Source organism: Aspergillus welwitschiae, assembly GCF_003344945.1.
Source record: "Aspergillus welwitschiae strain CBS 139.54b unplaced genomic scaffold BDQ94scaffold_11, whole genome shotgun sequence".
NCBI lineage: Eukaryota > Fungi > Ascomycota > Eurotiomycetes > Eurotiales > Aspergillaceae > Aspergillus > Aspergillus welwitschiae.
The window spans coordinates 730597-751767 of NW_020798705.1; the positions used below are offsets into that span (position 1 = coordinate 730597).

At 51.3% G+C, this 21171-nt stretch overlaps 7 protein-coding genes across 7 annotated transcripts; 1 reads left to right on the plus strand and 6 right to left on the minus strand.

The window, feature by feature from the left end:
• Positions 1 to 418: 418 nt before the first annotated feature.
• On the minus strand, positions 419 to 2836 carry BDQ94DRAFT_16505 (putative serine/threonine protein kinase (Nrc-2)). Its single transcript, XM_026770187.1, has 5 exons — positions 1791 to 2836; positions 1562 to 1735; positions 1389 to 1514; positions 951 to 1332; positions 419 to 902 (listed from the first exon to the last, which is right to left on the minus strand). The coding sequence occupies exons 1-5, from the start codon at positions 2683 to 2685 to the stop codon at positions 557 to 559; spliced, it is 1923 nt and encodes a 640-aa protein (XP_026627923.1). The 5' UTR covers positions 2686 to 2836; the 3' UTR covers positions 419 to 556.
• A 1848-nt stretch (positions 2837 to 4684) lies between these two features.
• BDQ94DRAFT_177707 (uncharacterized protein) lies at positions 4685 to 7536 on the minus strand (the record flags this gene model as incomplete). The annotated part of the gene is made up of 4 exons (XM_026772978.1): positions 4685 to 5156; positions 5203 to 5271; positions 5326 to 7360; positions 7449 to 7536. 4 exons carry the CDS (start codon positions 7534 to 7536, stop codon positions 4685 to 4687), a joined length of 2664 nt encoding a protein of 887 aa, XP_026627924.1.
• An 891-nt stretch (positions 7537 to 8427) lies between these two features.
• On the minus strand, positions 8428 to 9845 carry BDQ94DRAFT_141103 (putative metalloreductase Fre8). Its single transcript, XM_026765752.1, has 2 exons — positions 9391 to 9845; positions 8428 to 9176 (listed from the first exon to the last, which is right to left on the minus strand). Exons 1-2 carry the CDS (start codon positions 9713 to 9715, stop codon positions 8626 to 8628), a joined length of 876 nt encoding a protein of 291 aa, XP_026627925.1. The 5' UTR covers positions 9716 to 9845; the 3' UTR covers positions 8428 to 8625.
• An 82-nt stretch (positions 9846 to 9927) lies between these two features.
• BDQ94DRAFT_141105 (protein phosphatase 2A structural subunit TPD3) lies at positions 9928 to 13104 on the minus strand. The gene is made up of 10 exons (XM_026765753.1): positions 12932 to 13104; positions 12505 to 12764; positions 12327 to 12432; positions 12106 to 12257; positions 11553 to 12044; positions 11375 to 11489; positions 11180 to 11324; positions 11021 to 11121; positions 10627 to 10964; positions 9928 to 10576 (listed from the first exon to the last, which is right to left on the minus strand). Exons 2-10 carry the CDS (start codon positions 12565 to 12567, stop codon positions 10238 to 10240), a joined length of 1851 nt encoding a protein of 616 aa, XP_026627926.1. The 5' UTR covers positions 12568 to 12764; positions 12932 to 13104; the 3' UTR covers positions 9928 to 10237.
• Positions 13105 to 13337: 233 nt separating this feature from the next.
• Positions 13338 to 15897, plus strand: BDQ94DRAFT_141108 (phenylalanine--tRNA ligase subunit beta). Its single transcript, XM_026765754.1, has 9 exons — positions 13338 to 13596; positions 13653 to 13693; positions 13756 to 13775; positions 13836 to 13912; positions 13969 to 14098; positions 14156 to 14422; positions 14479 to 14720; positions 14775 to 15583; positions 15641 to 15897. The coding sequence occupies exons 1-9, from the start codon at positions 13544 to 13546 to the stop codon at positions 15802 to 15804; spliced, it is 1803 nt and encodes a 600-aa protein (XP_026627927.1). The 5' UTR covers positions 13338 to 13543; the 3' UTR covers positions 15805 to 15897.
• A 101-nt stretch (positions 15898 to 15998) lies between these two features.
• On the minus strand, positions 15999 to 18002 carry BDQ94DRAFT_141109 (40S ribosomal protein uS3). The gene is made up of 3 exons (XM_026765755.1): positions 17669 to 18002; positions 17101 to 17414; positions 15999 to 16879 (listed from the first exon to the last, which is right to left on the minus strand). The coding sequence occupies exons 1-3, from the start codon at positions 17820 to 17822 to the stop codon at positions 16547 to 16549; spliced, it is 801 nt and encodes a 266-aa protein (XP_026627928.1). The 5' UTR covers positions 17823 to 18002; the 3' UTR covers positions 15999 to 16546.
• An 87-nt stretch (positions 18003 to 18089) lies between these two features.
• Positions 18090 to 21161, minus strand: BDQ94DRAFT_141112 (phosphatidylinositol-3-phosphatase YMR1). The gene is made up of 3 exons (XM_026765756.1): positions 20874 to 21161; positions 20301 to 20789; positions 18090 to 20243 (listed from the first exon to the last, which is right to left on the minus strand). Exons 1-3 carry the CDS (start codon positions 20895 to 20897, stop codon positions 18486 to 18488), a joined length of 2271 nt encoding a protein of 756 aa, XP_026627929.1. The 5' UTR covers positions 20898 to 21161; the 3' UTR covers positions 18090 to 18485.
• Between the last annotated feature and the right edge of the window lie 10 nt (positions 21162 to 21171).

Genomic DNA, 21171 nt, shown 5'->3' on the forward strand with positions numbered 1-21171 from the left:
TCTAGAAAATACATATAAATTCATAAACATAATCATGTCCATAAGGCACCGGGCCTGTCCCATCGGACATCCAAGCATCAATAAGTCGCCCACAAATACAGAATAAAGAACAGAAAGCATCCCCGACCAAAACCAGTCCCTGTGTCAGCAGGCCAATTGCATAGTGACCTCTCACACCACTGTTTTTGCTCAAAAGATCTGTTTGCTAAGGTACAACCGAAATCGCTAACGCCGTCTGCTGCAATAACTGTGATAGAATCAAAAGAGTCAAACTGATACATCGCTGCCGCATCAAACCATAAAGTGACAGCCGAATATTAGCCCATGCATGAGGGGACGCAGTCATAGGATATCAGCATATATCGATAACCACCCTGTGTATAAGAGAAAGAAAAGCAAACTCCCAATGTCAAACTTCCGATACTCCAGGTAATAGCTGTAAGATGGTGAACTCCGTGTAGAGATCTTTCATGCATCATAGTCGTAAAATTAGCCTCGAACAATACGAGGTATGCTTGGGCGGGCAGAAAGCGCTGGTGGTGCACGATCGGGCCATTCACATGTCTCCGTCATGGTGAAGGGTGACGCTGTTGAACTCCTCGAACGGATCGGCTATCTCGCCATTCGGCGTCGCAAGACCTGAATCCATCGGTACACCCTTCATCTTGGTCGTGCTGGATCCACCAATATCGACACTCGCGCTCTCCTTGACATTGCGGAAGTTGAGAGTATCCGTTCCACGGCTCTGGTGGGGGATCATTGGCGGCTTCATATGCCGGATAAGCGCCCACTGCGTCTGCCGGAAGAAGGGATGGGTCTTGACGTCCGAAGCACCGGCTCGAGCTCCAAGGCGCTTGGTCTCATCCTTGATGAGCAGTTTACGAATTAATGATTTGCAGAGGCTGCGAATGTTAGCAACTGTGTGGTAAAGCATGACCGTGAGAGCTTACTTGGAGGTTGGCTGGGCCGCTGAGTGCTCGGGGAATTGCACCTCATCTCGCAGGATGTTGCCAAAAGTAGCATTCCTGTTCTTGCCCTTGAACGGCGTCGTGCCGTACAGCATCTCGTAGATCAAGATACCAAGCGTCCACCAGTCAACGGCGCTAGTATGTCCGCAACCCTTGATGACCTCGGGTGCAATGTACTCTTCCGTACCGACGAATGAATTGGTTCTGAAGTCGGCAATGCATGACTTGGTGTCAATCGTCGGTAGAGACGTTGTGGAATTGCCACTCCGCGCCGGGATCATTGTAGGCGCACCGCCCGGTCCGGATTGCTTCGACAGATCAAAGTCAGACAGCATAATGTGGCCAGACTGGTGAAGAAGAATATCTAGAGCAATATTGTCAGCACTAGTCAACACCTCTTTTAACTATTACAGTACATACTTTCTGGCTTTAAATCACGGTAGATGAAACCCATAAGGTGGAGATATTCCAAAGCAGCAGTAACTTCTGCCGCATAGAATCGCGCAGCATCTTCGGAAATGCACTTTCCTGGGCGGGTTTGAAGAGCTAGAAGAGTCAGCAACAGTCAACATCCTGGCATACGTCTTACACACCTCTGAAGAACTCGCCACCACTGCAGTATTCCATGCACAGGTAGAGATAGTCCTCGGACTGGAAGGAATGGTAGAGTGTAACAATGAATGGATGGTTGCTGGTGGCGAGAATTTCCTGCTCGGCCAATGCCCGCTTAATCTTGTTCCGCTTGATCATCTCCTTCTTGCTCAGTACTAGTCAAGTCAGCATACTTCGCCAATAGACAAGGCCACAGACATCAAAACCCACCCTTCATAGCATAGAGCCGGCTCGACTTCTTCTCCCGGACAAGGTACACCTTGCCCACATCACCCTTTCCGATCAACTTGATCTTATCGAAGCTCCCCGGTCCTACCTCCACATTGCGCACCTTGATTGAGTTGGAACTATATGTCCTGCGGAAGGCAACCGAATCCCGAATCTGGCCGGGAGTAGGAATCTTACTGTGGGGACCAAGTTTCGGCACGGCAAGATTCACATCTTTGTCGGACGCCACCTCCACCGTAGTGACTTGTGGATCATCAACCCCAGACGGCTCCAGAAGTTCCTTTCCAGCCTCAGCCGTCTGAGGACGTTCGTCGGACCCACCACGGGCAAACAAGCCCTGCGCATTCGGGGCAGAAGCAACACGACGGAGCTTACGAGCCAATTCAACCTTGTTGGCTGTAGTGGCTTGCTCGGCAGCAGAGACACCGTCCACCTGCAATTCGGGGGTATCGGGAGGGGAGGACGGCACCGAGCCATCGTTCCGATGCTGTAACGAAGGCTGGCCCTGGTGGACAAAGTATGGATTGGCCGTTGCGGTCGGGGAGACGCCTTCGTCTAGCGGATTGCCTTCACTGGCAACGGTGGTTGAGCGATTTCGGCCGATAGTGGGAAGGAACCGGGATTGTCTAAAGCCGGATTTGGCATCTGACTTTGCAGGCGGGGAGGTGTTGCCATCGCGATCACGCGATTCATTGTTGTGGTGGCTGGCATGGGAAGAATTGCTGCTGGAACTGTTGATGCGAAAGAAATTCTTGATTCTGGTGGGGAAGTGGCTCGAATCGTTGGAATGCTTCTTGGAGGCCAGGGAGAGACTGGGAAAGTTCCCGCGTTTCTCGTTCGTCACGGAGGACGGACTGGAGGCGAAAAGTTGTGTCATGCCGGTGACTGCCTGGATTGAGTCTAGGAACGTGGCCAGGTACTCGGGTTGAGTTTGGTGATAACGAACGGGGCAGGTAGGCGATGAAAGATAATAATTGCGACGGGAGGAAGGGGGCCCCAGTAACGGGCCAGAAGCCGCGGGGGAAATTGGTAGGCGGTGGTGCTAGTCGCACCAGAAACTTGGATTTAGAGGCACTTCCAGCCCGGGAACGATGGGGGTTTGGTTGTGAATGGACAGACACCTCGGCTACTAGACCGCGGGCGGGGAGAAACGCAGCGTTCGCAGAGGTCGCAAAGGAATCACAGGAAGAAAGAACAGAAGTCGAAGAATTGAATCCCCGAACCGAGACGGGCTTTCAAAGAACAGAAACAGCAGGGGAAGAAGAAGAAGACAAAAGAGAGAGAGAAAGCGAAAGGGCCGGAGACGGAGTGGAGACGTGGAGGGAAAGTTGGAATGGCACAGCCTGGGCTTAGTCACGCTGCCCGGCATGATACATCATACGCCTCCATACCGGGTTTAGTACGGTCACTAGTAGTGTTTCTCACCGTCACTAACCATCCGCACTAAACCGTCTGAGTAAATAGTAAGAACTACTAAAACTAAAAGGAGAGCCGATAAAGCCCGATAAATGTCACTTATCACCGTAGTATCGGCTTGTCGTATCCATCTGCTATCAGCAATCCAATCTATTCCTTCATCCCAGCCCAGATCATCCTATCCTTCCTTGGCTCGGTATGTAATCGGTAATCGGTATGCATATCCGATGTCACAGACTCACGATATTACTTACTGTAGTATTGTCTGCCATTTCAACTCGTCCCTCAAATGCCTTCGTTCCTCTCGTACCTCGTAGTTAGTCACTTATTATTAATTGACTAAGTCATCTTAGATCCGATCGGCTCTCTCACACCAAAGCCAGCCAGCGCTCTCTACAGATTGGCCGGTGCCTTGCCACATTCTGGACTTGTTCGATTCAGCTTTTGAACTTCCCATGGATGACTCGCCATCCCATGGGCCTGCCAGCGCGTCTGATAGGGCCGTCAGGCACTCCGGCCCTTCTCCCCGAAACTTGCCCACTTGCCTCACCGTGGGTCATTTACAAAACATGGAAACAGTCTGGCTTTGCCTCATACTAACTAAAAATACAGCCATCATCGCCGCTGTTGTTGTTGTTGCTGTGCCTTATTTTGTTACTACATTATATACTAAGAATTTATTACATACATTTACAGTATCCTCACCACTCACACTTTCATACACTCACTTCACACACCCTGCTGGTCACAGGTATACCTTCTTCGTCTTGTTCTCCCTACTGAGTCAAAACCAAGAATACGAGATGCGACCTCACATCTTTTTGCGGGGTGTGGCGGAGGACCAACCAGTCAGGCGACGGATGCTGGATGTGGGGGAATCCATCATCCACGCAAGGGGAGCTCTGGCCTCCTCAACTACAGAGTAACGATCGACTCTGTTTTTCCCGTTGTGCACCTGATTCTTCAGCAATGAAATTATCTTGGCTTCGAGAGAATTTGGGCTGAAGCCAGAATCTCCCAATCGCTACTGATCTATACCACTCCCTACTGTACTCATAGGAGCAGCTTTACCAGTGAACTCAACACCGACTGCATCTCGTTAATTAACTACTAACTACTATTCCCTGGGTTTGGCTGCATCAGCATAAGTTAGACTGGGCTTTCCTCCACAACGACTTTTGAAAATAATATTTTTCCGTCATGCCATGCTAAAACAATCCCCCATTCTAAGATATACTCCAACCGTAAGGGCCCGACTCTGTGGAACGATAGGTACCCTTGAATACATGTAATACAATGATGCCATACGGCCATATCTCCAACTGCTTGCCCCAATGCCCTTCGAACCCTGCTCTCCAGGGCTCACCGCTGATTGCTGGTGGTCATCTCACCCCCGTTTATCGGTTCCAGACAGAAACGTATATGTGGACGCCGCGGTGACCTCGCTCTAGCCGACTCTATCATGGCTTTCCAGCTTGTTTGGCTGGTCCAGGAGCCTCTTTCCCTCTTGGCCCGGGTCCAGCATGCTGCTTCGAGTTTGACGTCCTTCCGCTGAACATATACATTCCACCTTCGGTCATGTCCGTCGGTGCACTCCTGTTCTTACTGGGTGCATTGCCTACGCCTTCGAAAGGGGGCAGAAACCCATGCGCATTAACATTCTGCGAGACAGCCAAGGCAGCCGTTTTCTGGAAGGCTAGACCACGGTCCTTGTTGAAGTACTGCGTCAGAAGCTGGGGGTACTGCTGTCTCATCGCGTCCACGCTTGTCTGCCTCGCCGGTTCAGTCGGGTTAACCAACGTTGGGGGGCTGCGTGGCTTGTATATCGATGGTCCTCCTGGTGCGCCCAAATTCTGCCCTCTAGAACGTTGAGGACCTGGTGAAAAGGCTTCATCCGATACGATGGGATGCTCAAATGGACCACGGGGTCTGCTGCGAGACATGATCAGCCTGCTTGCCCATGCTTCAAGATGCTTACTACCTTTTGGCCATCTCTTGAATCGCCCTCCTTTCTTTGATTCTTCGTAGCTTTTTGTCACGTCGGCGCCTGCAAACTTAGTACCTTCCAGGGTCACTGCCAGTCAAGAGCGATAGGACTTACTCTCCTTGATGAACGGTAGCCCATGAGTCCGTCGTTGACACATACGATGATATTGATTGACGATCATCACCCTCTTCCAGCTCTGTCGCACTCATAAACGGGCCCGTTGCGCTGTGCAGTCCAGGCCTTCGCAGCTCCTTCCCGGGCTTCCAGGCCTTGGTTGAGTGTCGCATCAGAGGTGCATGGGCTTCATGTCTGTCTGATAGTTCCTTGATGGCACCCGCCTCACTTTCCGCGCGATTCTTGCGGTTTTGTCTGGCAGGCACAGCGGGCAGCGGCCCGCGCGGCTCATGAAGCTCATCTCGCCTTTGTTTAATTAGATTGGAAGTAGCAACTGATAGTTCCCTGAGGAGCCCATCAAGGGGTTCGCCTCGACGAGTGGCCTCCTCAATTTGATGATGCACCTTCTCAACGTCTAAAGCGGTTATCTTCGTCGGTGTTTTCCATCCAGCAGACCCGTCAGTAGTTCTCGATCTGGCCTCACCATATGCCTGGACCTGCTTGTCTGACCTTTTGGGTTCGACCCGTCGTGTCTCCATTCCGCGTGCGGCATGCGAAAAGCCAGCATCCTTAATCGAACTATGGTTTGGATGTACATCTGTTGGGCAGATCGTCGTATTGTATGGATGGATGTCCGCTACAGTATGTAGTGGCATTGATGAGTTAACTGTCTCATTTAGGGAGATTGACTGCGAAAGCGCATTTGCTAGTGGCAGCATCGAAAAAGCTGGAAGCGCAGAAGCGGAGCTGGGTGTGCACAGCGAAGGTCCCATTAGAGATGGACTACCTGTGAGGCTGCTGGCGAAATACATTGAGGCGACATTCGAGGCATGCTGCTTGATTGGGATTGTTGTGTTAAATCTTCCAGAAACCCATTCGAGATGTTCTCTGTATATTCTAACCGCATCCAACTCTCTCACCAGGCTCATTCGCTGATCAACTAGAATCTTCTTGGCGCTTGGGTCGAGATCCCAACTGTGCACAGCCATATATCTGTCAATACCTGATAGCTTGCTGGTCAGAGACTCATGCTCCTTCGCAGCATCTTCCAGGGACTTTTGGTATGTTGGTGCTTGCGGAGTGCTGACCATCATTGGTTGGCTGAGGGCTGGGACTTGTCCACCTGCATACTGATGCCATTGAATCCCCAGAGATGGGCAAAGAGGGTCGTATGTAGGTGGAAGTTGGCCAAGAAACGAGGTCGCCCTGCCGCTACTGGTATTACTCTCCGCGGAAAAGTCAGAGGTCGAGGTAATAGTCGGATATGGCTGGGCTGCTGGCATGGAAGGAATCAGGGGGCCTTGGGTACCAAGAGTTGGGTACATATTTGGAGTCCACGATAATGGACCATCTCCAAAGGCATACATAGGGTAGTCCGAGGCCCCTGGCATAACGTCGGAGGATGGTAGGGCGATTTGAGGCATTGGTAGGTTATCCATCGCCCATGGAAGACTGGATTGGGAGAACAGACCAGTGGTAGCTGCGGTAGACAAAAGACTCGGCGCCTGTCCATAGCCTGAGAAGTGATTGTCAATTGCAGAACCGCCCTGGGCCAGTATGGTACGTAAATCATCGTGACTTTCAGCAGGCTGCGGTGCAGCTATAGAAATGTCGACACTTGCGTTGTTATCTGGCAACAGCACTTGTTTATTTTCACGTTTGTTTCTGTTGACATCTCGCAATGAAGACTTGGATATTTTCTGATCACTGGCTCGTGCACTTATGCTGCGCACCGGCTGCTTCGCCTTGGGGGTAGGAGACTGTGGTTCCATTGGAACGATTCGGCCCCCAGCCGTGACACGCTGATGCTTCGGGGATGTATGCTTCTTCAGGAACTGAGCAAACCCGGCATCGGCGTGTGCCCGGATGCTTTGTGGAGGGTCACTTGGCTGCCGAGAGGGATGAAGTACAGAGTGCTCTGGAACTGAATGAGTCCGTTCGCTCTGGCGTGACAAAGTAGAGGCATTCCTTGACCGGTTGACTGGCTGCTCCGACAAGACACTCGTACTGGTCTTGCGTTGTCGAAGCACGTTATCTGGTAATGAAAAGACGGCTGTGTAAGCAAACTTGCTTCTTCGTTTCCAGCATTCACTAGTATGCCTAGATAAAAACGAAACACTTACGTCCAATCGCCTGCTCACTAAATTTGCTGAAGTCTATTCGTCCGTTGTGGCTGAGGGCCAGCAGAGTGGGAATGTCATACTTGACCATGGCTGTGCCTAGTGGATACAACACACCGATGGATGCGAGATAGGAACAATGAGCAAGCAGCTAGTGGCTTTGAGTGAAAGGTTTGAAAGAAATGTATAGAAGCAGCGGACTCTGTCCCTTATCCAGGCAACGTGCTACAATGAAGAGTTGACTGTATCGGAAGTTCTGATAGGAATGTCTTCATGCACAAACTTGGAAAGTGCGCACGCGACTCGTGGCGTATGGCTCTTGCCCGTGGGATGAGCAGAAAGGAAAAGGAGGAGGAGCCAGTCACCCAGTCACTCTAGGCACCGGCGCGCCGAAAGTCACTCAGTGCGAGTCTCATGAAGTTTGTTTGCATGTACGAACTACATTGCCTAATCGAGTGCAGTGGATCACTGGTTGAAATACGTACCAAGCTGGGTGGACCACAATTGGCAGTGGCGGACTCGAACCGCCCAATTAGTTTAGGTGGTATGGATCGCAGGAGGAATCATCACGAAGAGGTAGCTCTAGCAGCTAAGAGTCTACAGTGGTGATGGTGATGGAAAATGTAACCCGTTAAATGATAGAGATATAGACGCTCGAAGCAGCTCAACGAGAGTGATACCACAAAAGAGCAAGAAAGAAACATCCCATGGTCTAGGGCCTGCAGCATTCAAGCAGAACTAGATTCAAGCAGGGCTCCAGTTGTTGGTAGCCCGGTCCAACAGATTTATTGTATGAAGCAACAATGGGTGCCATTTTTGGCTCATCAAGAAAAGCTAACCATTGGTAGGAGAAGTTATTGGGATGCTAAACGCGATGCCGCAGGGTGTACGTTGCGTCGATTGTATGGCCTTTGTTCGCTACTATCTACTATTTAACCGTATCACTGAAGTTGTGTCTACTTGCTTTGCAGGGAAATAAGGCTTTATACTATGTTCTAGAAATCCCATTAGTATATTTACTCGGATACCCAACACCATCAGTCCTCACACACCCTTGTCATGGGAGTGTAGGACACAAGTATCATTAATAATACTAGTTCTCACAGGCCACAACTCTGATGATTCGCTGATCTAACATCACTTTTCAGCAACGAACATGCCAGACCTCACAAAAGACAGTCTATTGCATCATATAGCAACAGGCGAAATTGATCGCGGAGCTCGCAAAAGACTCAAGGATATAGGTGCGCGCCACCGAAACATGGCAGAACGCTGCAAGTTCCAGGGCTCCCACGATGGACACATGCACAAGGTAAAACACCTGCTGTCTGGACTTGGCAGAAGTCGGTTTCAACCAGCGTACCCAGCTAGGCATGGCTGCCGGTCGCGCAAAGAGAGCGACCGCGCCCACCATGGTGGCTGCAGCGACACCCCACTGAACATCAGAATCCCAGATACGCTTCGCAAAGAGCGAGCTGAAGCCAGGGTAGCTCGACTGCAGGAAGAAAGAATCGTACATGAAAGCGTGGGCAATGAGCCGCGGCGCAAGAACGATTCGACCAAATAGACGATGGTAGGCGTTAATGGTCGGCTGCGGAACGGATGTGATAACCGACACGACGGACGGTGATCCTGGTGATGGACTCATGTACAAGGACGGTGACATGAGCACCTGCAAGGGGAGCTGGGAGAGGCTGACATGGGCTAGAGCTTTGGTGAAGTGGAGATAATCTGTTTACACCAACAATGGCTTAGCTTTCGTCTCCACGATGTGGGTGATAGAAGAATAGAAGACAGAGGATTGTTGTAGTTAGCGGGAGCTTAGATGAACACAAAGTGTAGATTTCTGGCAAATCGGAGCCCAGACAAATGTAATCCTGTTGCCCAATGCCCCAAGCTCGGGTACTAGTAGTATCAAGAATTATGATAGAAATTATTGACCCACCTTCACCAGAATTCCAGATGCAAAGACTCAGAAGCCAGCCAAGCCAGATGAGACAGACAATGTATTGTCTTCGGGTCTCCATCCAGCCAGCAACTGGGGGCGTATCCAACCATGATTTTTCCGAATTCTTTCGCCGCGAGCGCCTCTCGGCTGGCTTTTCGGAGCCAGGGGCTTCGCTAAAGGACTTCTTATATACTCGAACCAAAACAAGAGCAACCAACACGGAGCACTGCGCGTAGAGTCCACGTAAATCAAGAAGCTCCCGGCGTTGCTGCTTCTCAGCGTCTGAGAGAGACGTGAAATGCCACGGCCAAGTAGACGACATCGTAGTCACGGCTGCGGGGAAATAAACCAACAAGAGTAATAAAATGCGGCGTCCAGCAGCGTCAATGGCGGTTTGGAGATATCGAGCAACCTCTCAGACTCAGGAACTACACGTGGACTAAAGATTAAATAAACGGATGCCTGGCTTACACCGACGGCTTTTCGGAAATAGCGCATCCTAGGCCCTCGGGATCACATGATACTGAAGGGTATCTACCAAGTTGTTCGCTGCTTCAAATCAGCTATTCTCATGAAGTAGCATTCAGATGCTACACATTTGCAATTACATTTTCGGGAAACATAAGAGGAATTTTTGCAGGAGGGTTAATCGTGGACCAAAAGAATCTACATTTAGAACGCCATGAGCATTTCGTACCAGTCAGACGCTCTGACTATTTCTAAGTTTGACAAAACTGAATTCCACCCAAATTAGTGCGAGTGCCGTTGGTATTATTCCCACTCACACCCAAGGTGCTTTGCATCAACAAGCAGGTGTTGGCCTGCGCCGAGGTGGGAAAGTAGCCTACGGTGAAGTCTGCATGACTTCCTCGTGGCCGCCTGCGGCAGTCGTTGCGAAGTACCGAACATCAACATCTTCGTCCTCCTGCAGCTTCTCCAAGCTGGGGAGGATTCTTTGCTGGATGAGATCCTGACCCCGCGGGGATGGCGTGGCAGTTTTACCTGCCTTCTCCAGATCTGTGAGGGTTCCCTCTGTAGGGAGGCGACGCAGGGTATCAATCAGCACGGCATAAGACTTGGCCACATTGAAACGGATATTAGGAATCTCGTCCGAGACAAGTCGATCCAAGATGGGGAGGATCGAGTTCTCGATGATGTCCAGAGAAACAACGGGTGCGAGAGTCTGGATAAGGTTAGCAAGGCAACGTCTGTAGGGACGATTAATCAACATACGGAGATGGCAAAGCATGTTGTCATTCTGTACAGGTAGTTGGTGTGTTGACCCATCCCCATCACCTTAGGGATGATAGAGCCTTTAGCCCAGTCAACACCAAACACTTCCGTCAGCTTCCTCAGATTTTGAGTAGCAGCCTCGCGGATAGAGAAAACTGTATCACCGAGCCAGCCCATGCAAAGTTCGCTGAGCTGTTCGTCGAAGAACTTGACTCCCAATTGGCTTGCAAGCAAGGGGATGTATTCGATGATTGCGAGACGCACTCTCCATTGCTTGTCTTCAGCCAGCTGGACAATAGCCGGGAGAAGTGACTGTGAGAGAAGATCGATGCCGATAACTATAACAGTTAGATCGCGAATTCTTCAAATGATGGACGCGAGTTGTTCGTCTCACCCTTGTTGACCAATTCCAGCTTGGAGATGATATGAAGGCGGACATCCGGGAACTCGTCCTTGAGCATCTGCAAAAACATCGGGAGGAGGTGCGCAATGGTCCTGGACATGACTTGTGAGTAACCTGGTTAATCGGCGTCTGCGAATCGGTGGTACTGACTCTTCCTTTCCGAGTATCGGTGCAAGACCGCTGATCTGAGTACCAAGCGCGGCACGCACATGCTGAGATGGATCAGAGACAAGGTCTTCCACGCTAGTCATGATTTCGTTGAGCAATGTGTCTCGGTCAATCAGGTTGCAGAAGCCTAACAGCCAGTTAGTCCTTGTAAGGTCCTAAAGTAGGCGAGAATCATACCTGGAATCTGTCCAGCAATGGCAGTGCGGACTTCGGCTTCGGTGTCCTTCAGAAGCTTGACAAAAGAGGGAACCATATCACGAGTTACAACCTCTTCATGCACGGCTTTAGCGATCTACCAACGAGGTCAGAACAACACAACGCACGGCCGAATGAGCATCGTCGGGACAGATGATACCTTCTCATATCTATCAGCAACCATATACCTAACTCTCCAACTCTTATCCTCGAACAGGTTGCGCAAGGAGGTCAAAAGGACACCATGGCTGGGCTGCTGCTCCTTGGGGATCTCTTCCGCGATCGAGATGAGAACATCCACTGTAAGCAAGCGCACACTGTCCTGCTCGTCTGTTGCAAGGTGCTGAAACAGGGGTATCATCTCGTCGATAACGATTTGGGTATTCAATTCTTTGATAAACTTCGCCAAGTTGTTGCCCGACTGTCTCCTCACCATCGGTGTGTCATCATGTACGAGACCTCCATAGTATTGCCGAAGGGTCTGCTGTGACGACGGAGAAGCCTTCCTATACGGGACACAGTAGAGGCCGGTCGCGGAAACCTTCGAGGTGAACCAGTCGGCTTTCGACAGGCGTAGAACCATCGGGATGAAATTCTCTTCGATCTGCTTCTCGGACAACTGCTCACCGATCTTATTGAGGGATTCAACGGCCTGAAACAAGGTCAGTAAGAAGGGAGGATAACACAAAAGAGATCGGTTGCAGCTCCCCAACCTTTTCTCTGACCAGAGGCTCTTCAATAGCAGCCAAGTTCTCAAGCGGAGAGAGGAGTACGTGCCCGTACTCCGGACCTCCGACATACTCTATGAAATTGCCGAGCTCTTCACTCAGTGCAGTCAAAACCTCATCTTCATCCTCGACAGAATCTAAGGCGCAAGAGTTAGGGGAAACATTTTTGACCAGAAAGCTATCCTTCTTGCGTTGACGGTACTAACCATCAAGGAAAGGGATAAGTTCTTCCCGGGTCCGCTCAGGCCCTAAGGCCAGGGCGATAGTAGACAGACGGTGGATGGCATTGAGGCGGAGGAGTACATCGTCATGCTATGGCATTCAAAGGATCAGGACTGCCGATGTCGTGCGTCAGGGATAGGATGATCACGAGGGCAACTATACCTTCAACTCATCAATAAGGACAGCGATAGGGTAAAGCTCGTCGTTCTCTCCTTGGCCCTCCATTGCGAAAATGATGTATAAGTGTGAGGTTGAAAGTTAGGGAAACACGCAGAGAGGCAAGGATGTGACCGGTCCAAGTCCTCGTTCAGGCTACGATCCGACCCGCTCGCACGCGAACACGACGAATATTTCCTAGGAAGAAAGGCAATCCGGCAAAAGGGGGCGGGGATATCGTGAAGAAGGAGGAGGATGCTAAGAGCCTATACAAAGGTGGAAAAGTATTGAGTTAGCGGGGGGAAGCGTGGTGGGATGGAGAGGAGGAGATAGTAGAGGGTGAGTGAGAACCCCGGAGCGAGGTTTCGTGGGGTTTGGGCCGCCGCAGGACACTTGAGCAACAACAGCAGCAAGAACATCATTATCATCATACCTCGACAATTGGACCGGGACCAAACAGGGAATATGGTCCAATCTAAGATGACCGTGAAAGACAAAAGAGCCCCGTATATGATGCGACAGGGGGTAGAATAGAAGACTTGTAAGAGGTGATATCAAGCTAATCCGTGGGAGGGGGGGAATTGCGAAGGTGACGAGATGGGCTTGCTGGAGGTTGCTTTCGACTTGGAGGCCGGGCTGTGGCTGGTGACGGTGAGAGCGCAAGCAGGCGGTGTACTGTCCCGTACGGCAGTCCGAGTCCGGTGAGGTTCGAACAAAGAGAAAAAAAAGGAGGGGTGATGGCCTTGTGGCGGTGCATGTTTCAGTGGCTTGCCCGCCGCCCTCACAGAGGGTCAAGCCCCAACGGGGAACAAAAGACTTTATGACTCCGACTAGACTAACTGTAGAGTTACCCAAACGGTGGCATACAGTCCGATTTAAAGCCCAGCGCTCCTGTTGCCCGTCCCTTTTTCCCCCGCTGAATACTTGCGGTTGACCTCGTGGTGGGATCTACACAGACTATCCTTACCCTCAGGCAGTCTGTTGGTTTTCTTCTTCCTCTCAACTTTTCTTGTTACCCTGTCTTAAACCTCCCCCGCTCATCGCCATGCCTACCATCTCCGTTGACAAGGAGGCGCTTTTCAAGGCGCTCGGTCGGGAGTATGCGCACTATATTCCCTTGGATCCCCTTTTTCATGCTGACCAACCTCTGCTAGTTATACCACCGAGGAGTTCGACGAGCTGTGCTTCGAATTCGGTACGTCGGACATATTGAACCGGGTTTGGCGGGGCAATGCGCTAACTGCTACTTTACCACAGGAATTGAACTCGACGAAGACGTAAATTCTCCTCCAACCGTACTCGCCTCTTGAGAGTCATAGTATTGATCCAAAATACAGACTACCAACTCGGACAGACCGATCGTGAACGGCAAGCAGGAACCCCCGCAGCTCAAGATCGAGATCCCCGCCAACCGGTACGCACCCGCGATAACTTTAATGGTTCAGAGTACACATACTGAGAGGTATCCAGATATGACCTGCTGTGCTTCGAGGGTATCGCCCTCATGCTCAACATTTTCCTGGGCCGTCAGCCTCTCCCCAACTACAAGCTGGTTGAGCCTGCCAATGGTGAACTCCAGACCATCATCGTCAAGGAGGACGTATGTTAACGACCGGAAATATGGCTCAATCTGAGTGAAACTAATATATCAGCGTAGACTATGAAGATTCGTCCCCTCGTCTCCGGTGCCATTCTCCGCAACATCAAGTTCGATCAAGCGCGTTACGAATCCTTCATCGCCCTGCAAGACAAGCTTCACCAGAACCTCGCCAGGCAAAGAACCCTTGTTTCCATCGGTACCCACGATCTGGACACCATCCAGGGACCTTTCACATACGAGGCCCTTCCCCCGAAGGACATCAAGTTTGTCCCTCTTAACCAGACGAAAGAAATGAACGGCGAGGAGTTGATGGCTTTCTACGAGGTATGGCCCACAAGTGCCTGACGAGACGAACAAGCTAGGTGCTCACTATATAACAGAAAGACAAGCACCTGGGCAAGTACCTCCACATCATCCGCGACTCTCCCGTCTACCCAGTGATCTACGACTCCAAGAGAACCGTCTGCTCTCTTCCTCCTATCATCAACGGCGATCACTCCAAGATTACCCTGGACACCAAGAACGTCTTCATCGAAATCACTGCACTTGACAAGACTAAGGTCGAGATTGTTAACCGGATCATTGTGTCCATGTTCTCTCAATACACCTCGGAGCCTTTCACGTATGCCCCTTCCTCTCGGTTCTGACCTCGGACCCATGCTCACTGAACAAATAGGATTGAGCCAGTTAAGGTGATCTCTGATCACAACAACGAGACTAGAGTCGTCCCCGACATTGCGCCCCGTACGACTCAGGCCGAGGTCTCCTACCTCAACCAGTGCTGCGGACTGGAGCTCTCCCCCGAAGAGATCTGCACGCTCCTGAAGAAGATGGCTTACGATGCGAAGCCCTCTGCCGCTTCTAAGGACCTGATTGATGTGTTTATTCCTCCGACGAGAGCTGACGTGCTCCACCAAGCCGACATCATGGAGGATGTCGCCATCGCTTATGGCTTCAACAACCTTCCCCGGTCTTTCCCTAGCAAGTCCGGTACCATTGCCCAACCTCTCCCCATCAACAAGCTCAGCGATATTGTGCGCATGGAGGCTGCCATGGCAGGCTGGTCTGAGGTGCTGCCCCTGATCTTGTGCTCGCACGACGAGAACTTCGCTTGGCTCAACCGCAAGGACGACGGTAACACCGCCGTCAAGCTGGCCAACCCGAAGACCCTTGAGTTCCAGGTTGTCCGCACCAGCCTGCTGCCCGGTCTGCTCAAGACCATCCGTGAGAACAAGCATCACACCGTGCCCATGAAGGTCTTCGAGGTCAGCGATGTCGCTTTCAAGGACCTGTCTCTGGAGCGCAAGAGTCGTAACGAGAGGCACTTTGCCGCTGCCTGGTATGGCAAGACGAGTGGATTCGAGGTTGTCCACGGTCTCCTGGACCGCGTCATGGCCATGCTCAAGAGCGCTTTCATCACCGGCGAGGAAGGCCTTGAGAACCCCGCCATGGCTGACTCCCAGTACTGGATTGAAGAGCTGGACGGTATGTCAAAAGGATCACATCTCTCGCAGGATATCGTTTACTAACCGGATGCCTTAGAACCCACCTACTTCCCCGGACACGCCGCCTCCGTTCACGTGCGCATAGCTGGCAAGGAGCACGTCATCGGTGCCTTCGGTATCCTGCACCCGACAGTGTTGGAGAACTACGAGTTGAAGTACCCCGTCAGCACTTTGGAGATCAACGTTGAAGCTTTCTTGTAAGCGACGGTGTTGAAACAAAGCCAAGTCATGCGTAGACGATAGATGTTACATAGAAAAATAGCTGATGCCATGATCGATCTTTTTTTGTTTTTACTTCTTGAGTTTAATACCACCAGGGGAACTCCTGCTATAGCACTAGGTACAGAAGTAGTAGGCCTATGGGGCAACTTGAAACGGGCAGGATCATGCGCTTAGCCGATAATATATATTCTTTATAATATATAGGAAAGCAACTACGTGTAACATGACTACATATTCCTACGAATAAACACAGTTCCACTACTAGTAGACCAAACAATCTCTTTTTCCCACGTGCCCTAGGTACTAGGTATCAATGAAATCCAGGTCCTACCCTGACCCAGCCTATGACGTAAGCCGATGAGAAAGGAAAACCCAACTCTTCAACCTGTTCCATCTTCTCATTCCATTTCCGCCTAGATATTCCACCAGGCAGAAAATACAATCACAGAAGGCGCAACTATCTCCCCCTCCCCGTTGTTGACGGGAAAGAGAAGGGTGATATAAACAGCTTAGAGGTCATCAAAGTAGTTGTTTATTTGGATGCGTCATAGGTAAGAGATATAGAAGAGGTTTGAGTTAGGTTAGGTTAGGTTAAGGGGCGGGACAGGAGAGAGACTAGGTAACGAAGATGATATTCGAGAACAAGGAAGAAGAGAAGCAGGGCCTAATGGAGAAGAAAAAAACCAAATGAAATTCTTTTGTTTGGAATGTATTTTTTTCTTTACTCCTGGGCGTAAGCCTCGGCACCGGCACCCTCCTGGGCCTCGGTGGCCTGCTGCTCGGCCAGACGCTGCTGCTCGGCGGCCTGCTGAGCGGCAAGAGCCTTGGCGCCGTAGTCCTGGCTCATGGGCTGCAGGACGGGCTGCTCCTCCTTGGGCTCGATGATGGTGACGGCATCGGGGAGAGTCTTCTGGGGACCGGCCTTGCCCTCGGGGTCGGAACCGCGCATGATCTTAACCTTGATACCGAGGACACCCTGGCGGAGGAGAACGTGGCGGGTAGCGCTGTCGATGAATTCCTTGGCGGGCTGACCGGAGTGGATCATGAAACCGTCCTATTGAGAAGAATGGTTGTTAGTTTTCTGATACTGTTATAGCATGCATATGATGGAGTGTTTCGAATGGTGTAGAGCTTCGGTCCGGTCCTTGCACAGTCGCTTCGTTGTTGCAGATCGTAGTAGGCATCGTTGTCGTTGGATATGCGCAACTTCCACCACTGCTTCGGGACCGATCCGACCATTCGAAAAACAAAATCAATCGCTGTTGGTAGACGTACAGTGAACTTCATGGACTTGGCACGGGCAGCACGGAGCTTTCCGGAGACGACGACCTCGCAACCCTTGGCACCGCTCTCCATGATGAAACGGAGAACACCGTAGCAGGCACGGCGGACGGCCAGACCGTTGAGGAGCTTGTAGCGGAGGGACTCGCACTGAGCGACGGCGGAGAGACCGCGGTTCTGGACCTTGGCGGCATAGAGGGAAACGGAGTTCTCGGGGAACTTGAAGCGCTTCTGGATGAGGGAGGTGAGCTCGCGGATGCGGCGGCCCTGCTCACCGAGAACCTCCTGGGTGTGGGTGGCACGGATGACTGTAAAGAAAGCATCCGTTAGCAACTGGCACATATTCCATCTTCCTTTGTATATAAAATTGTCTCCAATTCCAGTAGTTCCCCGTGGTTGGTTGATATTCCCGGCCGTATTCCGATAACTGTTTTTCTTTTCCTCCTCCCGGATCACCATTCTTTTCCCCGGTCGATTCTTCCAATCTCCAATTTCCGGCCTTTTCCAACACAACACACAGGATCTGGAATCAAATGCAAAATGAAATATCGGGCGGACGTACTGATGTCGGTGACGGTGGGAGTGACACGGACTTCGACGCCGGAGTATCCCTCCTCAGCCAGCTCGCGCTGGAAGAACTCGTTCAGCTCGGCATAGAAGACACCGTCGGCGACGAACTTGCGGCGCTTCGAAATAGCTCCCTGGACAGCAGCCATGATTGCGTTTCTGTTTTATTGAATTGGCGAAGAAACGGCCGAGGGCGTAGGTTGGGGGTGTGTCGTGCGAGGGCGAAATGGGCGGCGGCGGTCAAGTCAGTTTTGAGAGAGCCGGCGTTAGTGGGCAGTTTTTGCCTTTAGGGCTTCTGCTGGCCCTTCTGGGCTAGGGCTCAACCTCGCTTGCTGTTCGGCGGGCACCTTCCCTCTTCGGGCCGCCAAGCCCCTTAGTGTACAATCCCGCTTTCTGCCTCAGATTTCAGGGGCTCAGGCATTACTTATCATTGTTTCTAGTGGTTCTAGTTACAGTAACTATGGAACTCAATCCAAGATCACAAACTGGAACTGACAATCAAAGCCCATATCCCTAATCCAGCATCTGTATGCATTCTGCTGGTTCCCGCTCTTTTGTATTCATTGAATCATTAACTTCTCTCTGTCTCTCGCTCTGTCTGTAAACTGTATTCTACCTCCCCCGAGATGCAACGTCCCAAGCACGCACTAGATCCACAAGCATACATCGCAGAGATGATACGAACTGTCTTGCTCGAACCCGACATACTCAAATCGCCCACCATAAATCAGCGTAGATCCACTATCTTGTAACCAGACTCTTTCTCTCGTTCTTCTCCATCACATCATCATCAGAGATCTCGTTGCATGGAGTTACTGCATCTCCATCTCCATGCGATTTATGCTCTTAGAATCCTGCCCGTCCTCTTTGCTCTTAGAGAAGGCTAAGTTCGAGATTCCTGCGGTTACTGCCGCCATTCCAGTGGAGGCCGCATTCAAGGCATCTTTCCCAGACGATCCAGCGCCGAGAGAATGGTTGGCGGTTTCAATGCCGGTCAACACTGGCGACGGCTGAGTACTAGTGGCGTCACGCCCATTGGGCGGCCTAGAACCAGAGGATCGCACGCCGTTCATCTCCGCATCGGTTCGACCAAACGACTCACTCCACCATCTGACCTCGTTGATTCGGGGGAAGATCAGTCGTTCTTGCCCACGCTTATGGTCGTCGATCTGAGGCTCATACTGTGGGTTGGTAAACTGCTCCCTCCTCGCCAGAAAGTAGTCCCACACGCTCCGAGTTCGTTCCTTCGCGTTCCAATCTGCGCGTTCCTTCTCACTGTTGAAGAGAAAGGTTCCAAATTGGCATGAATAGAGGTGGTATAAGAGCCGGCGCAGGAACCGCTCGTTGAATTCGAATCGGGTAGGATATTGGTATAGCAACTGATAGGTTGCGTCAAGGAACTGATGGAAGACTGGACTCGTCTCCTTCACCTTGGTGACTTCCTTTTCGGCGGCTGCAGTTCTGGGTATAGCATTGTTAGGCTTCTTCATATTTTCTGCGTCGTAGCTTTGCATCTCGCCGTCCGATTCGGCAAGTGCATCGCGGCTGTTATTATCCCTGTTGAAGAACCCCTTGGCACTTAAGAAAGCATTCTCAAGGGCTCTGCCTGCACCACCGCCTTCGCCGAATCCACGGTTAGAATCTCCTCCAATTCGCTCGTTCTCTATCTGGAACCACTTTTCACTGTTCAGATGGCCTGATCTGTGTCTGAACATGTGACCGAAAGAAAGCCAATCTTTCTCCACCAGTACCATAAAGCCTTCCATCGTCCTATAGTAAGGATCGAGGCAGATTTGGCTCAGTGCACTCAACTGACTCGTACGATCCCATCCATCTGAACAGTGAATCAAGACGTGCGAATGTTGAAGCCCAACCTGCCGAGCAATCAACCGAGCACCGTCTAGAATTCCGGAAATGTGCTTTAGCCATCCACTCCGTGCAAGCTGGTCTTTATTGGGGCCCAGTGGAGTTACATCCGAATCCTTGAGCGCATCAATCACCTTGCTCAATGAGTCTCTCATCACATGGATATTGTCAATTCCAAGGTAAGCCTTCGTGGCAAACTTGTAGTTGTCCATGTTTTCCGATCCAAGTCCAACAGCTTGCATGGCGAAGGCATTGACCGTAGGACGAGCATCAACAATGAGATTGTGCTGTTGGGCGCCATAAATTTGGGGCTTTTCCTCCGGATCCCCGCGGACGGACGTCAACATCTCAGCTTCCAAGTCATCAGGGACAGTCAGATCAGCCAGCATATGACTGCGTGAGGCGTTTTCTGAGGTCGAATTGGAGGAATCCGAATCGAAGCCAGGCGGGGTGAAGCTTGCAAGAGGTCTCTCTGAGCGTGAGGTTGAGAATATGGCTGCTAGCAACGCTTCGTCTTGGATACTTCGGTTTTGACGCACACCCACAAGAGGCTGTGAGCTCCGTGTGATGGAGCAATTGTTCACCGGATGAAGGTATGTAAGAACCGGCACTCTCGCTCGAGACCGATATTTTCCAGCGTGATTCAGTGTATTGTCGGAGATGGCAGAGGGAACCGGTAGTAGAGCCGGGTATGTGGCAGAAAACTGGAAGGTGAGAGTCAACACAACAATTCACATGGTAATGCTCGTGTATATATTTACCCCGTAATCTGCATTCAGCTGAGATACACGCCAGCCAGAACCAGCCTGATCGACGCCTTGTCTAGCCCATTCTTTGCTAGGATTGTACAGCTCCCAGCCATTGAATTTCAGTTCAGGAGGGGGAGGGCGGTACGAGAACGCATACAGCTTATCAATGCGGCCCACTTTACAGGTCCAGCATTTGATGGTCTCATATACATCACGCGCCTTGCTCTCCGTGGTGAAATAAAAGCAGACAAAGGTGAAATCGCGGCACCGGAGACGAATGGAGGACGGCTGGCGGGATGCGGCGGGGGTGGGGCGGCAGGTGCACAAGGAGATTATGGGGTATGTAATCCAGAGCTCTTTAGGCCGGCCAGAAGGGCCCGGAGCCTGAGACGTGTCGGTGGAGGAGGGAGGAGGAGTGTGGGAAAAGATGATATGGTGAGGGGTGAGGTGGAGAGTGCCGACCACTTGCTCGCCTCGGCGCGCCAAGGTCACATCTTCAACCTGAAGCATCACAGAAGCCGTTAGTTGGGATATCTCATTATGGTGCGCCATACTGCTGGATTGCGGCACTCAAATAACACTGACCTTAGCGACCCGTGTTCGCTCCATGCCTTGCCTGTTACTCGGTCTGCATCAGATTCATGACTGAGCACACACCGATTGGGCACCACGGATTTGCAGCACGGTCAGAGACTGCTGTAGCTACCGACCGGTGAAACCAAGAAAATTAAACGAGAGAGAAAAGTGCAAGTAATCAAAAACGGCTCACAACATGTAACTGGAGAGGAGCGAGGCTTAGAAGCGAAGGATGACAGGCGACATTTTCAGCAGCAACAGCAGCACGGACACTCGGCCAAATGCGGAGCCCCTCGCTAGCCCGAAT

Excerpts from the sequence above, each read along its gene's own strand:
- BDQ94DRAFT_16505 (XM_026770187.1), bottom strand. The coding sequence starts at position 2,685 with ATGACACAACTTTTCGCCTCCAGTCCGTCCTCCGTGACGAACGAGAAA. Across the intron at positions 1,736-1,790 it reads CCGGCTCTATGCTATGAAGG|TACTGAGCAAGAAGGAGATG; the intron begins GTGGGTTTTGAT and ends TGACTTGACTAG. Across the intron at positions 1,333-1,388 it reads CCGTGATTTAAAGCCAGAAA|ATATTCTTCTTCACCAGTCT; the intron begins GTATGTACTGTA and ends ATATTGCTCTAG.
- BDQ94DRAFT_141108 (XM_026765754.1), top strand. The coding sequence starts at position 13,544 with ATGCCTACCATCTCCGTTGACAAGGAGGCGCTTTTCAAGGCGCTCGGT. Across the intron at positions 13,694-13,755 it reads CGAGCTGTGCTTCGAATTCG|GAATTGAACTCGACGAAGAC; the intron begins GTACGTCGGACA and ends ACTTTACCACAG. Across the intron at positions 14,099-14,155 it reads CCATCATCGTCAAGGAGGAC|ACTATGAAGATTCGTCCCCT; the intron begins GTATGTTAACGA and ends ATATCAGCGTAG.
- BDQ94DRAFT_141112 (XM_026765756.1), bottom strand. The coding sequence starts at position 20,897 with ATGGAGCGAACACGGGTCGCTAAG. Across the intron at positions 20,790-20,873 it reads AGCGAACACGGGTCGCTAAG|GTTGAAGATGTGACCTTGGC; the intron begins GTCAGTGTTATT and ends GTGATGCTTCAG. Across the intron at positions 20,244-20,300 it reads AGCTGAATGCAGATTACGGG|TTTTCTGCCACATACCCGGC; the intron begins GTAAATATATAC and ends CTCACCTTCCAG.
- BDQ94DRAFT_141109 (XM_026765755.1), bottom strand. The coding sequence starts at position 17,822 with ATGGCTGCTGTCCAGGGAGCTATTTCGAAGCGCCGCAAGTTCGTCGCC. Across the intron at positions 17,415-17,668 it reads TCCCACCGTCACCGACATCA|TCATCCGTGCCACCCACACC; the intron begins GTACGTCCGCCC and ends CTTTCTTTACAG. Across the intron at positions 16,880-17,100 it reads CCAAGTCCATGAAGTTCACT|GACGGTTTCATGATCCACTC; the intron begins GTACGTCTACCA and ends TCTTCTCAATAG.
- BDQ94DRAFT_141105 (XM_026765753.1), bottom strand. The coding sequence starts at position 12,567 with ATGGAGGGCCAAGGAGAGAACGACGAGCTTTACCCTATCGCTGTCCTT. Across the intron at positions 11,325-11,374 it reads CATTGCTGGACAGATTCCAG|GCTTCTGCAACCTGATTGAC; the intron begins GTATGATTCTCG and ends ACTGGCTGTTAG. Across the intron at positions 11,122-11,179 it reads CCGATACTCGGAAAGGAAGA|GACCATTGCGCACCTCCTCC; the intron begins GTCAGTACCACC and ends AGTCATGTCCAG.
- BDQ94DRAFT_141103 (XM_026765752.1), bottom strand. The coding sequence starts at position 9,715 with ATGTCGTCTACTTGGCCGTGGCATTTCACGTCTCTCTCAGACGCTGAG. Across the intron at positions 9,177-9,390 it reads CATCTGGAATTCTGGTGAAG|ATTATCTCCACTTCACCAAA; the intron begins GTGGGTCAATAA and ends TGGTGTAAACAG.